This window comes from Cyprinodon tularosa, unplaced genomic scaffold (assembly GCF_016077235.1).
Source record: "Cyprinodon tularosa strain WSP-4 unplaced genomic scaffold, ASM1607723v1 ctg132, whole genome shotgun sequence".
Taxonomy (NCBI): domain Eukaryota; kingdom Metazoa; phylum Chordata; class Actinopteri; order Cyprinodontiformes; family Cyprinodontidae; genus Cyprinodon; species Cyprinodon tularosa.
This window is the reverse complement of record NW_024038137.1, coordinates 127591-142893: the sequence shown is the minus strand read 5'-3', so window position 1 is coordinate 142893 and position 15303 is coordinate 127591. Positions and strand designations below refer to the sequence as shown.

Sequence of the window (15303 nt, the reverse complement as noted above, 5' to 3'; positions counted from 1 at the left end):
GTCTGTAGGAAAGCACAACGATACGAACCGTCGCCTCGGCCACGACGACCAATGAGATCCAGCGACAGTCCAGCAGCTACGACGATCCCTGGAAAATCACAGACGAGCAAAGACAGTATTACATTAACCAGTTCAAAACCATTCAGCCTGACCTCACTGGCTTAATACCAGGTATGGGAAGAAAAACAACCTCACATAGACTCAAAAATCTATAAAAAAGTGTTTTAATGGTCACTTTTTGTTTGTTCCAGGTTCAGCTGCGAAAGAATTCTTTACTAAGTCAAAGCTACCTATTTTAGAGTTGTCCCATATTTGGTGAGTCTGCTTTACATCTGTCTTACATGTTGATGTTTTCTGCATTAATGCATACAAATAATTTTTCTGTTGAAGCATGAAATGAGACCTGGTTTGCTGTTTAATTTTATATTTTTAAGGGAGCTGTCGGACTTTGATAAAGACGGAGCGTTGACCCTGGACGAGTTTTGTGCTGCCTTTCATTTGGTGGTGGCCAGAAAAAACGGCTATGATCTTCCAGAGAAGCTGCCGGAGAGCCTCATGCCGAAGCTGATCGACCTTGATGATTCAGCAGGTTTGCTCAGGCTCTAATCCTCCTCCTCTTTTCTTTAGTCAAACCTCACCAGAGCTGTAAGGCAGCAGTGTTTGCATAGTAGAGCGGGGCGATTGAAAACCCCACCCAAATGGTGCTTCATATTCCTCTGTTCTGTTGCTTTAAGATCTAAACGAGGCCCTTTAATTTGCATTGAATTGTTTTAATTTTTAAAGATCCTTAGACAAAAGCAAATGGTGTTGGTAGAGAAGACTATTAAACTTTTAGGGACCTATAAGAGGCTGCTATGGAGACAACTGCTGTAATCAGGCAATACTTGTTGCTACAAATGTTTAAAGAAAATCAGTAGTAGCCAAATACCAAGCTAAGCCGTCGCAGCCCTCCGGATTGATTCGTCGCACTGTCGCTCCTTAATTTTGTAGCTAGGACCTAGTTACATGCACCTAGCTGCTAGGTGCATTTAAACAGCATTTATAGGAAGCCAAACTGTCTTGTAAATCTGACAAGCAGGCAACAGTTAAATGGACAAACTTGAACACCTTTAGAGAACATAAACCAACTTAGCATCAGTTGACTTGGCATTAACACCAGGATACATGGATAGAGGTGGAGTCAGAGTCGTCACTGAGCAACCAATGGCATTTAGGGTATTCATGTAGAAATACTCAAATTTAAAAACTTTATTAGTCGATTTGACTCCAAGTAATTGCACTAACATTTCAAACTCAATATAAATACCCTGGAAAATATCCAATTCTCAATACTAGGTATGAGCCGGCTGCGGGTCTCAGTATACCCTGGTATGAAAAAGCTAAATGCAGCTGATATGATGGCGCATGTTGAAGATTAAGTTTGCCTTGAAAGGAACCTTTTTTGTCAGGCATTAAAACCGTCGTGTTACCGAGGCAGACAGCTTGGTGATGGTTCTGGATACAACTTCTCCTCTTGTGTGAATAGTTTTAATTGAAAGGCAAAAGTACTGAATCTCTTCATAGCTGTAGCTGCAGACCTTTTGTTCATATTGATCATTCCGGTTGCTCCTTTTTGCATAATACTATACAGTAAGACCCTGCAAGGTATATGTTGGCATATTCCTTTGACCTAAAAATGGCAAGCAAAATGTTATTTATATAGCACTCTTCAAAGAGAAGGGTCATAAAGTGCTTTACAGAAGTTACAAAAATGCAATAAAGATACAGACAGTATTTCAGTGAAATAAAGAGAAAAATTAAGAAGATAATGACTGAATTTTGATTCATTCTATAAACTTAATACTGCAGCTTTTATACTGAAGCTCCACCCACAATTCAAGCATTGATATTATCTTCTCTCTGTAATCCTAATAATAGTTTTGTTTACAGTTACTATACCGTCAGAATTTGATAGCAGCCCATGCCTACTAGTATTATTTTCAATATTATGGGGGGATTTAAAATAACATATTATTAAAGGCATAAAAAATGTTTTTAATAACATGGAAAAAAACTCACCTTTTTAAACCTGGAACGTTTTTCTGAACAGAATTATAGATTTTGGTATAATAGGTGTTTAATTAATACAAACATCTAACAGTTTGACAACATTTAAGATTGTACTGAGGTAGAATTCTTTTAGTGCGAAATAAACCAGAAATGTGAATCCCTACCATAAATTAAACTCTAATTTAAGTTAAAGATTCTTTAGGGGAAAAAAACGTAAATCACGTCGAAGACAAAACCAATAAAAAAAAACTTGATTCAAATATCTTTTTATCTAATTTTCTTGTTATGTCAAACAGAAATTGTGTGTATATAACATTTTATCTGTTATGTTTTTTGTTTTTTTCCCTATCACAGAAGTTCCCGAGCCGGCGGCTGAAGTTGTGTACTCTGCTTCCCCAGTGGAGGTCACCCCCAACAAATCTCCCTCCATGCCTTCCCTCAACCAAGCGTGGCCAGAGATGAACCAGAGCAACGAGGTTCCAACACGGAAACCCAATTTTTACTCTAGCTTACATCTTTGTTTGCTCTTTGCTTGGTTTGCATTTGATTCACCCTAATTGTTCAAAGTTTCATCTCTTCTGTATCCATCCATCCCTGTATGACTCTCCTCATCGTTAAACATAATTATTGCTAATTCAGCACCTCCTCTTCCCCTCTTTGGGACTCTGATGGTAGTTTAGTTTCCACAGTCGTGGCTGAGCTTGAGGATTTTTCAGTGAAAGTGTGATGTCACTGTTCCGGCTGACTGACATGTTTCTTATTTGTTTTTTTTTTTCTTACTGTCTATCTCCTGCAGCAGTGGGAGACGTTTAGCGAGCGCTCCTCCAGCTCACAAACTCTGACCCAATTTGACTCTAACATTGCACCAGCTGACCCTGTAAGTCAATCACTTGGCATGCATGGTTTCACAGAGTAATGCACAGACATTAACCTTCTCTGGATCTTTCTGTCTGTATCATTCTTTCTGTGCATGATGTTCTTACAAAGTGCCGCCTCCTCCTTCAGCGGTTGCTGCATTGGTTTCTTATTTAGAAGCCTTAGCTTCTATAGGAAATCAGCTCCTCCTCCCACAGTGCCGACATCAACCTTCTAATAGATATTTATATTTCTTTAAAGATAGTGAAAAACAAAGCCCATTCTTTGCGTATCTACAACAGCATCACATTGTTTTAGAAATGATTATCAAAGAAGCAAGCCTTGGATACATCAGATTGCCTGTGTAGCTTTCTGCTTACATAAATGCGTGTCTTCCAGGACACAGCCATCGTCCACCCGGTCCCCATCCGGATGACTCCCAGTAAGATTCACATGCAGGAGATGGAGCTCAAGAGGACTGGCAGCGGTAGGACTTCTCTCTGGTCTCCAGTCTGACTGTTTAAATTCAGATTACTGATAGATAAATGCTGCCAGTGCACATGACACAGCCGCATCTCTTCCCAAGACTCGTTATGCTGTTTTCCGTACAAATGTTAGTGATCTTTGGACTGGAGATTAAAGCTTTTTTAACCCCCTATTTTAACTGTTAATTATGTCATGACAACAGAAGGTTTGAACCCATGATTAAACATAGCTGTATGGTGCTTTCTGTTTGTTAACACCCTCTGGAAATGACTAAATGAACAGTCTTTTTTTTTTTTTATTACAGATCCAACAATTGGTTGTCCCTCTGAAAGCTTTCCCCTGTTTGCTCTATTGTCTTTTTGCTTTAAAAATTTAATTTGTTTAAAATGAGACATTAAAGGGCTTAGATAAATAAAATCCTGCTACTATCAAGGCTTGCATCTCCGTAAGATTTGAATTTGGATTTAAAAGTACTATCCCAGATACTTTCTTAGAGGATATAGAGGTTTTCGTTGGATTATTTTTCTGCTTCATAAGAGTTACAAACGGGCTGATTGTTCTCTTGCATCACACTGCAGCCGCCATGTTTAACTCTTGATTTAATTATTTTTTTCTGAAATGATGGTTTTACACAAGTTAAAATCAAAGGCATAGCTTCAGGTTTTTTTAGTAGAAGGGAGCTTGGCCTTTGTTTTTGTTTTTTCATAGCATTATTTCTGGCCTTTAGGCTCTTCATAAACATATTTTTGTTTGTCCAATGTCTCCTCTTTCTTATCATGGAATCATAAAGACAAACCTTAATGGTCAAGTGAGGTTTTCCAGGGAACATCTGGAGAGATGTTAATGACTTTCCTCATGTGTTTTCAATTTCTTTAGATTCCAGCTATAACATTGGTTATTTTTGTAGATATCTTGGCCTACTTTATCTTAATTTTTTCCTAAGAAAAACAGTCTCATCTGACTCATATGTTTCTGATAAAAGGACAAAAAAAGAACTAATATGTAAGAGGGTAACAAATACTTTTTTCCTACATTTTTATTGACTTAATATTCATCTTTGTCCTTGTTTTTCTCTGACTTTCAGATCACAATCATCCTACTAGTCCTCTACTGGCAAAACCTCCAGAACTGTCTGAAGAAACCAAGCTGCCCCCTACCATGAAATTTGTAGCTGCCAACACTGGTGGGTAAAAAAAAGGGACTGTTGTTGCCAAAAGAAAAATAATTACACTAGTTAGGGAAAAAAAACAGACACCTTTTATTTCCCAGTGTAACCGTTTTGAAATGATTTATTCCAGAATAGAGACTTTTTCCCTTTTCTGTCAAATGAAGGATAGTTCTAGGTAATGTTATTTCTCTATTGAGGAGGCAGATCGTCCCTGATAATGTCTGCCCTGTTCTGTCATTTTTCACAGCCATCCGTGAGCTTTACACGCTAGCTAACCCCCTGGAAGTGATCACATTCCTATTTATCTGAATTTAAAACATTATGGCTTAGGAGAGAAATTGGATGTATTGATTTATTACAAAGATAACTCGATGGATCAAACAGATTAGCTTCAACTACTTATTTAAAGTGCACTGAAAGACTTCATCTATACAGAGTTTGATTCCCAAACTTTCCTTTTTCATTGCTATGCACTTTTGTGTCATATACACTAACTAATGATATATAGGGGGGAGTGGCGGCCTATTGTATAGGGAATAGAGTTTGGAATCCAGAGATTCTGAGTTCGATTCCCACTCCCACAGACTGCCAGTAAAAAATCTTGTTTATAATGCATATGTCATATTGTCTAGGCTAAATCTTAGGAGAAAAAGTTTAAATGGCTGATACTCATAGGAACTTCTAATTAGGATAATTTATTAGAAGTTATTGTTTACACACTAATTAGGCTTATTATGTTTCATTTAATTTTTTCCCTCAGCTTTCATTGTCATTACACTGTCACAAGTACAGAGCAACGAAATGAACTCTCGGTATTTAACCCATCCCCTTGGGGAGCAGTGGGCTGCCATCGTGCGCTGCCTGGAGAGCAGTGTGGGGTTAAGGATCTTTTACTCAGAGAGTCTGAAGGAGTGGGGCCTCAAACTCAGAACCTCTGGATTCCAAGCTCAATGCCCTAACCACTAGGCTGCCACCACCTTAATAAAATTTGGCCTCTAGTTTACAAAAAGATAAGCTGTCGACATTATGTGAAATTTAAAACCTTTTATTACATTTGTACTTTAGATTTTTTTTTTTTGTGTGCGTTTTGTCCCTTAGTCCCAACATTGAAGTTTATACAGCTTTTAATTGTGTATTCAGTCTTTAACAATCATTCAGGCCCCTTTCTGGTTTCGTTATTGCCTGTCTGATGTCAAAGTAAACAGATTTTCACTGCATTAGCTGACTGGATTTTCCTAGTTCTTTAAGATCGATCAGGACTAATTTTTGAGAAAAATGTTCCTATTGTTAAAATTGGATAAATGCTGTGAATATATCCTTATTGTTTACCTTCATAGTATTTTTTCCCCCTTTTATAGGTGATGGATATAGCAGTTCTGACTCATCTAATTCAGACCAGGAGCCAGTGACAAGGCAAAGGTTTGCTGTTTTTTTTAATATAATATTTTCAAAACATAACTTAATTTTATGCCATCAACTCGAGCACAGCATCACCAAAATGAGCAGAAACTAACTTTTAACTCTAAATAAAAAGTTTTATTCTCTACAATCACCCCTGACATAAATATTTTTACCCCTAATTCCTCTAACATAAATTCATCTGGAGCAATTTTACATGTTATGACAGTTTTCTGGAAACCTTAATAAAAGGGCTTAATAAAAGGGTTCCCGGTACACATTGATGACAGATTGCTATTTGTTGTTTTTCAAAATGGGAAACACAGCATACTTTCCTGTTTTTAGTGAGGACAGGGCAAAGAAGGAACTTAATCTACAGAGCTGCCTGCTAGAGAACAGTGGCTGTTTCTCAGTATGCGCACTTGTGCGTTCTCGTGTGTTTGTGAAACGTCATCAGACTCAGCCCCACTACTGTTCCAATTCACAAGAAGACAAGGCCGAGAACCGACAAAGTCCCTGGAAGTTTTTCCTCGCCCCTCCCTTTTTACCGAGCATGCATCAGAGAAGACTTGTCCGTTCTCGAGATTGACAGCTGTCCCAGCATGCACTGCTGTAGCAGCATCTTCCTGTGGAGCTCGACCTCAGAGTATTATGTTAAAGTAATCTTTTCTGTTGCTGCTCTTCTATAAAAATCTGTTTTAAGATCGTGAGGCGACAAGAATATACCTTTAAGTGTCTATATGGCTCATTTACTTATTTAGTGTGTAATATTTAAAATAATTCTGATGTTGCGAGGACCACGGCAACCAGCGGACCTCCGAGGTTAACCGCAGCCATGGCTAATTTTAGCCCGTCTGCAGCAGCCATCTCTTAGCTGTGTGAAGTAGGTTTTTATTGTTTTATTTGGAAAGACTTTCATTTAATTTGTCTTTTTCCTGATAGTTTTAATCATTAGTCCTCCCACTAAATGGAAAAAAGGTAATTTATTATCTAGTAGGGATGGAACGGTTTATGAAAACCGTCCGAACCGTTAAGTTCGACTGTCTCGGTTCGATTTGCATGTGTTGCATTCGGTTCATGCGCTGCTCCTTTTTCTCATAGGCGAAGCGTTTACACCCCAGAGCAGAAGGTGGCGGTACTGCGACCAAAGCCAACCACCAGTAGTAAACAAGAAGAAGAAGAAGCGAAGCAGCGTAGCAGAAAAAAATCAGTTGTTGTGGAGAATTGTGTGGGTATGGCGAGTGGGAAAGAACAGGAGTTTGAAGACGCGCCAGCAGCGCTTTATAGGTCTGCTGTTTGGGACCACTTTGCATTTAGAGTGACCTACGATGACAGCGGAAAGAAAGTTGTGGATAAAAACAGTGTGCAAGCATTGTGCAACACGTTTTGTTTATGCTAACAGCAACACGACCAACATGTCCGACTAACAATCAACATATACCGAACGGAAAACCGTGACCACGAAACCGTGAACCGAACCGAACCGTGGATTCTGTGAACCGTTCCACCCCTATTATCTAGAGACTATTAATAAAGGGAGGTGAAATGCAGCTCCAGACCAGTTTTGAATGTGAAAATATCATGAGTATGCTTCTGTTCCAATTGATCTATATTTATTCTTCGAGCTCCTGTTCACCCGAGTCCATGCTTTCCTGTGTTCTTTTAAAGAACATACTTGGAGAACAAGAGTCCATATTGGCATTCTTATAAATTGAGAAACGGCCAGTAATACAGTGTGATCTCAGGTCAGATTCACCATGACTAATGTTATTTTAAGGCTCTAAAGTTTTGCTTCATAGTTTGGAAACCCAGATCACCTTTGAACCTAAAGTCAGGCTGGATTCCTTGTTTCTACCTCAGAGTAAAATACAGGATTTTATATTTTCTCCAGCGATTCCTTAAGCATGAATTTCTATGTTCAGGTCTCAGTCAGGTGCGTCTCCAGAGGCTCTAAAGGTTGTAGCCCCACCTCCTCCCCCTCCCCGCCCCCAACAGTCCCACTCTCGCTCCTCATCTTTGGACATGAATCGCACCTTTGCTGCCCCATCTGCGCCAGGACAGCCTCAGCCCTCTACGATAGCTTTCCCCCCTGCAGTGCCACCTCGACCGCTGCCCACACAGGTAATGAATGAGTTTAAAACAAAAGAAAAAGAAATGCCTGCATTATTTAACTCCACAGTATTCCCTCTCTGTTTGCTTGTAGACATCGGTACCACTCACTGGGCATCGGGTAGAATCAGAGGGTGTTCCTGCGGGTGGCGCTGTGCTCACCGCCACAACCTCCCCGCAGCAGATTCCTCAGCAGCCAAACTTTGCAGACTTCAGCCAGTTTCAGGCCTTCGCTGCCTCTGAGCAGCCGTCCAGCCTGCCAGAAATCGACAAACACAGCGAGGCAGGACAGGTAAATATTTTTTACTTTTTTTTCTTCTTTTTTAAACATAATAGTCAGTAGGTGAAGATGGATGATTGAGAATCTTCACCAGCATCACAGGCAGTATTTTATATTGTGCTGAAAATATTGACTTAATATTTCTACAGGTGGAGAAGATATCAGAGGGAGCTGGCCCTTTAAGAGCAGTAAAAAGTGACGGTCCAGCAGATGAGAGAACAACAGCTACAGTCAACTCCGTATGTCAAATTCTTCTGTTATTCAAAAGTATTTCAATCTTACACTTAAGACTGGGCAGTAATTCAATATCAGTATATATTGAAATATAATTTCATTCAATAACTGATGTATGACTATTCCAGTATTACAGTGTACTTTAGTCTGTATTGCATTAGTCACTGACGGACATTATAGGTTTTATTTAGATTCATGTGGGTTTTTTTCCAAATAAAATATTTCTAAAATGTTATATTAATGGAGTTTTATCACAATGTAAAATAATCCAAATTTATCTTAATAAGTTTGTACAGAATTCTGTTGTATGTATTTTTTCTAACACTTTAATCTTGTTTATATTGATATTGTAGTTAGTTATATTGTATGAATTGAAATTAGGAAATGTATGGTGATATAAGTTTGGCCATATGGTCACACCCTACTTTCATGTTTTCACATTATTTCATGTTCACATTAGAAATGGTGGATTTTATGTAACAGACCAACACAAAGCTGCATTTCATTCTAAGGTTAAAGGTGAACGATGCATAATTTTTAGCGTTTTGTAAAAATTTATAAATGGCAGTGAGCATTTGTATTCCGCCCCACTGATTTAATCATCTCTACCCCCACATATTGGCTTTAACTGGTTTATGTTATGACTCTAACTGTTCCTCTAGTAAAATAGAACTTTTTTTTTTCAAATATAGTCTTTAACTTCTCCTATTGGTTAATACCTAGTCTGCCACTAGTTTTACCATTCAGAGGCATAGATGTTGGTTTTGCCCTGACGCCTAGGCCTGTCATGATAAAAAATTTTGCAGAAAGATTAATTGTCTCAAAAATTATTGCGATAAACGATAATATTGTTTAAAGACCTTTTTACACTGATTTAATTGAAATGATGTAATAATGCATGCATTTTCCTGCCAAAGATAAACACACTTTATTTTCAACAGAACACTTAACACTGGAACTGGTTAACAAAATAAAATGAGAAATAAAAATTAAAAAAGGTATTAAAAAAAAAAGATAAAACCACAGTAAAAATAAAAACGTATATACAAAATATCACGTTGGTGATATGTATGTTTTCTGGGGAATTCATACTGTCTATCAAATGTCTGCAACATTTTTCGAAATCCCGGCTTTTCAACAATATTAAATGGAAGCCTCTCTTTAGTAATTAAATGAACTACGCTGTCTGTGAGCGCGCGCCACTTTGCGCCGTCGTTTATGTATGCTGCCTGTCGATTAATTGCTTCAGTGTTGGACTGTCCCAAACTTGAAGACACAGACGGGCCATCACTTATACTTTTTGTTTCCAGCTGGAGAAACTTTGCTGGGTGGTTGTGCTAAAGGTGCATGTGTAGGTTGGTTGTATTGCTGCTCTTAGTTGCTACTGTTTTATGACAAATGCGACATACTGGCTCGCATAGGTTCAGCGGTTCGCCTCGGTCATTTGGTTTGAATCCGAAATACTCCCACACTGCGGCTGTTGCACTTGGCTTTCAAACCAGTTCCATCTCGAGCTTTTTCCTCCAACATACCATGTGGGGTTTTTTTTTTTACCTCGCTAACTCCTCACGGGGCTCTAAAGCTGCAGAAGTACAAAATGATGCGCGCTGACTACCTGATGCGATAGTCCACTCCTCCTCACTCCTCAAAAACGAGGAAGGGGAGGGGTCAGTAGATAGCACCGGAGTTAAGCCTTTTCATCCAGCGTCATCAATAGAAGGAGAAAAACACAGGCAGAGACGATATAGCCGATAAATGAAATGACGTGGATAATTTCTATTTATCGTGCGATTAATTGATTTATTGATTATCGCGACAGGCCTACTGACGCCTATACACCATATTGGACTTTTGACTTTGTATGCATTCTTAAAATGTTCTTTTTTGGCTATGTCTTTCCTCGCTTTTCTTTTGTAAAGAATCTATTTTTGGGCTTCATTAGTAATGTTTGCCATGTTAACAGATTCTTTCACCTAAGCTGGGGATTTTTTGCAGCTCCTCCAGAGTGACCATGGGGCCCTTTCCTGCCCTTTTGGTTAAAGTCCACTATTACCAGACTGGAAATTTAGTTGGATGGCATCATCTTTGTAGATTTGTGCCACTTTCAGGCAATCATCAGAGCAGTTGAGATGCTAAACACTCTGAATAAATATATTTTTTAACCTGAACCCTACATAAAATATCCCGAACCTGATGTATCTACAGTGTTTCTTGGTCTTTGTGATGCTCTTTGTTTTAATGCCCTCCAACAAACATCTAAGTCCTTCACAGACCAGCTGGATTCATATTTGCTTGTTCCACTTTGAAACTGGATTTAGGTTAAACAGACTAAGAATAAATGTGCACCACACTTTTCAGATGTTTTTTTTTTAAGATAAACTTTTAAAATAAATTTTCCCCCCTCTCATCTCTTTGATAATACTGTTGCTACTATGAGTTGATCTGTCCCATAAAATCCAAATAAACTGATTAAATATCAAATATCTTTGGAAAATACTCTATGGTTTTCTCAAAATTGTAAAAATGTACGTTTTGTGGACCTAATTTAAGAACAAGATAAACTCGATGCCCTAACCTTTTAAACAGTAAATCCCAATCAGTGAGGGGTGTGTTTTCCTCCTTTCAGGCCAAGTGCTCGTCAGGCCCTCTGGCTCCTCCACCAAAGCCCGTTCGTCGGAGGTTGAAGTCTGAAGACGAGCTTCGACCAGAAGATGAGCAGCTCGGCCCGCAGAAAGCCGGCGCCATAGCTGCTCCTCTCACTGCTCAGCCCTCCATCCCCAGGTCACAACCTTTGTGTTAAGCAGCTTTTAATTGCTGTAAGTCTTAAAGTAAAAAAAATAATAATAAACTTTTCTTTTGTTTGTATTTTTCTGTATTTCTAGATCGATTGGAAAAGACAAAAAGGCAATTCAAGCTTCCATCAGAAGAAACAAGGAGACAAACACAGTATTGGCACGACTCAACAGTGAACTACAGCAACAACTGAAGGTTTGAGACACACAGATTATCCTCATCGTCCGGCTGAGGATTGCATACCTCATTTAGTCACTCTGCTCATCTGTCAATGTTCTGCAGGACCTGCTGGAGGAGAGGATATCTCTGGAAGTCCAGCTAGAACAGCTCCGACCTTTCTCCCACCTTTAACCAAACGACATGGAGCAGAACTCTGCTGTAACTAAGAGGAAGTCCGTGGACGTCGCTGTGACTCTCCCTTCCTCCGCTTCTCCTGCCCTCCATCGTTGTTTCTCTGGTGGGGCCGTGGATGCCACCGGCCGTTTAGTTAAATTAAACTCTCGCTCTCAGTTGCACAGTGGACGGCCATGACCACACAGTCTTACCCTCAGAGAAGAGTGGAGCAGATTTCAACCATCCGGCACTTTTAAGATCCTTTTTTTTTTTTTTTTTTTTTTTTTTTTTAAACAAAGAGGTGAAACTGATAACGACACAGAAGCATCCAACTTTAGGTCCATTGTGAAGATGAAACACGAGGTGTCTGAGTGCTTCAGACTCTTTGAGTGACAGAAGAAGGAGGCAGAGTGTGATCATAGTGTTTGTGTGACTGTTTTTTGTTCTAATGGCTGTTCATTGTACGTCTGGCTCTGTCACATCAAGCTTCTGAGGAAAACCGGGGTAATTTAAGGAGAGAGAAACACTTTGTTTACTTTGTGAGGGAAACGCATACAGAAATAGTTTATTAGATTAAATCAAAGTCTTTTGTGACTCAGTAAAACCTTATTCAGCTACACCTTTAATCCCAAAGGAGTACATAACATACAACTTTTCAAAAGACTTAGGCGGGACAGTAAAGATTCAAACCACAGCAGCAGACAGTGGCTCTTGGAAGAGAGACTTCAGAAGTTTTAAAGGAAGTTATAAGTTGATATCTCACCATCAGTAGGTAACGCTCATGTTGTCTTGATTTAGTATGAATTCAGATAATCTAATCTCATACCTGAAGCAGTCAGCCAGTCTGTATTAGGCTTTCAGTAAACAATCCTACTCTGAAAAATCAGTTCTGCAGATGCTGTTCTGTTCCCTTTAACGCTGTCAGGGTTACATTTGGTGGCGATTTACACAGAAGCTGGATTTATGGGATAAAGTTTGGAGTTGGTGCACCACACCAGCGATGATCTTCCTGAATGAAACCCACTGAAAATGCAACCTAAAGGCTTTTCCAATCGAAGTAAATGGGTTAAAGAAAAGCTGATTATGATTGTCGTCTATTAGTTTTATTGATGTTTACTTGAACTTTTTTAACAGGTGTTTCACACAGAAAGGTTTACGCTGATCTGCATCCAACCTCCGTTCCCCATGTAATCAATGATTGGTTTCTTTTTAAATAACCGAAAATGTAAAGGTCTCAAAATAGTTTATGAATAAATGACCATGACAGTGGAAATGTTTTTTAAAACCGTAGATACCTTTGGTGCTAACGGTTGGCTTTAGCTGCAATTAATTGAATTATCGCACTGAATAAAGACTAATAATATATTTATCTGCAGAAGGTGAGATTTAAAAACACTTTTAATGTTTTAACTGAACTTCACTTGAAAAACTTCTGAGCTATTCTGTTTAACACTTCCGCTGTAGTTTTAGGCAGAATTGGAGGGAAAAAACCTGCAGTCATTTGCATAAATAAAGAGAACTGTTCTTTTTTTATTTTTAAAAATCTCCCAGCCACAATAAAGACTGAAAATTGGACTACTTGCAGGTTGTTATTGTATCGCCTCATTAATTTGAAAAGTAGGCGTAACCGGCTCTTTGTTCTTTAAAGAACCCAACACAAGCAGGTTTCCCACAGTGGTAAGTTCATTAGAAGTGTTTTTAAAAAGTAGTGAGAGGCTTTGTTGACATTCTTTCATTAGAACTCAGTCTTGGTACTTCCTGTATGACTCTACATATATAGATCTATGTTTGAAAGTGCTGTTTGTCCCTTCACGTTATAAGGACTGAATGGTTTGACTTCATCCAAAAAGACTGAAGTGTTGCTCCTTCATTTCTACATGTGCTGCATTCAAAGACAAAAAGCAACCTTTTTTTCCCTCCTTTTTTCATATTTCCAGTTCTATTTGGGCTTCACATTTCAACTTTATTTTCTCTGCAGGCTACAATCTGTATTCATTCACCTTTTTTTTTTCTTTTTTTTTTGTTGAAGTCATCAATAGCAAAAGCAGAAGTTCGATTTGAAGGCTTTGGCGGCAGAAAGCTGCTGCATTTATGAAGAAACGAGTTGGGGGAGAATTTTCCTCTATCTCCACTGCCAACAGGTGTGCACAGATCTGATGGTGCAGGGAAAGAGTGCATGGGGGAGAAAAAAAATGCTGTTTTCCAATCAGGCAAAGCTGTGCTATGCAAGTATGTGCGATATACCCTCACTGAGCGGTTTTAATTTACTGTACGTTCTCTTGATCGTAGCAGCTGTGTGAACAGTGTATCCGGTTTTGTGTCCGATCTTCCAGAAACCATCTGCAGTATGTTTGTGATATTGGCCTTTATTCTTCTGGTACTGATAAACAGTTTGCTTTCCCACTGTATTTCTCAGCTCCAGAGGAGGAAAAAAAAAATCTCCAACTCAGTGTTTTGTTTTTTTACAACCCTTTCTGGGTGGAGATGAAGCCCAACAGGAGACCAGTCATCAAAATGGGAGACCTGAATGACCCAACTGCACTTTGACTGAATCCACTTGTTGGTTCCTGTCTGCTTTACTTCTTTTATCTGCTTGTTTTGTCTTGTCTTTGACACATATTTAAAAGAAAAAAAGCAACCAAGTTGAGTCTCATTTCTTTAACACTACCTGGAAACGGTCAAATCATTTGTCAGCGTCTTATTTCATATTTCAGCTTCTGAATGTTTTGTCTGTTTGTTAGTGAAGCACCCGTCTTCTAAAGCCTTACTCTTCCTGATTGGATTGGTGTTCAGGTTTCCGTAGCAACTGACTGATCTCTACCTTTTTTCCTCCTGCTGTTGTGGGTGATGGTTTACTCTTCATGTGTGTGTGCGATATCGTTTGGAAACCGGATTAAACACCTTCCAGGAATATTTTCATGTCTGCTCGCTCAGCTGTTCCCTCTTAGTCCCTAATGCCCCCCAAAACAAAAAAAGCAATTCAGACAGGCAAAAGCAATCCGTCTCCATGTGAACTTTTGAATGCCATTTTCTCCCAGCTCTGCGTTCTATGTTGTACATGATATACACTTTTGGACTTTGCATTAATTGCTGACTAACAGCTGAAGAATATTCTATTTAATTCCTTCCTCTCTTGGCTGTGGGATCCTAGATGTTTAACTGCATGGATGTACTGTATCTCTGCAGAGTTAACTAGCAGCTGTGTGATTTTTACACAAAAATAAAGAAAAAAAGGCACAATATTTTAAACATGGCTCTGTCTGCTCATTTGTTTTTATAATCCATACATTTTGAAGATGATTTAGAGCTGCTCAATTAAACAACTGCTTTTTGATTTCTCAGGGTTAGCTTGATCAAATGTGTCCTTTATCTCAAATAAGGTGGAAAAAGTATACCTGAAGCATTTTCTAGATTCTAAAAAAGAAAACTGCAGAAATGATTTTTCTATTCCTTATTTTATAACATCATCTGAGGCTTGGGTGCCCAAACTTTGCTTGCCTGGACATCCTTTGGTTTATGTTTGTGTGACATCCCAGCCTCCTTCCGCACTAACAAGTTGAGTTGAACAAACAAAAGTGAACAGGAATAAATTACATTT

General features: G+C 38.8%; 1 protein-coding gene across 1 annotated transcript in view; it reads left to right on the top strand.

The window, feature by feature from the left end:
• The window catches only part of reps1 (RALBP1 associated Eps domain containing 1), a 30009-nt gene extending 15329 nt beyond the window's left edge, over nucleotides 1–14680 (top strand). The window contains exons 6-19 of the mRNA XM_038277521.1: nucleotides 9–171; nucleotides 252–315; nucleotides 435–589; nucleotides 2404–2525; nucleotides 2846–2926; nucleotides 3304–3391; nucleotides 4475–4573; nucleotides 5917–5977; nucleotides 7879–8077; nucleotides 8160–8357; nucleotides 8495–8584; nucleotides 11206–11360; nucleotides 11462–11567; nucleotides 11655–14680. Of these exons, the coding sequence (XP_038133449.1) occupies nucleotides 9–171; nucleotides 252–315; nucleotides 435–589; nucleotides 2404–2525; nucleotides 2846–2926; nucleotides 3304–3391; nucleotides 4475–4573; nucleotides 5917–5977; nucleotides 7879–8077; nucleotides 8160–8357; nucleotides 8495–8584; nucleotides 11206–11360; nucleotides 11462–11567; nucleotides 11655–11723 (1650 nt within the window). The 3' untranslated portion in view covers nucleotides 11724–14680. The remainder of the gene's footprint in view (nucleotides 1–8; nucleotides 172–251; nucleotides 316–434; nucleotides 590–2403; nucleotides 2526–2845; nucleotides 2927–3303; nucleotides 3392–4474; nucleotides 4574–5916; nucleotides 5978–7878; nucleotides 8078–8159; nucleotides 8358–8494; nucleotides 8585–11205; nucleotides 11361–11461; nucleotides 11568–11654) is intronic.
• Nucleotides 14681–15303: the final 623 nt, after the last annotated feature.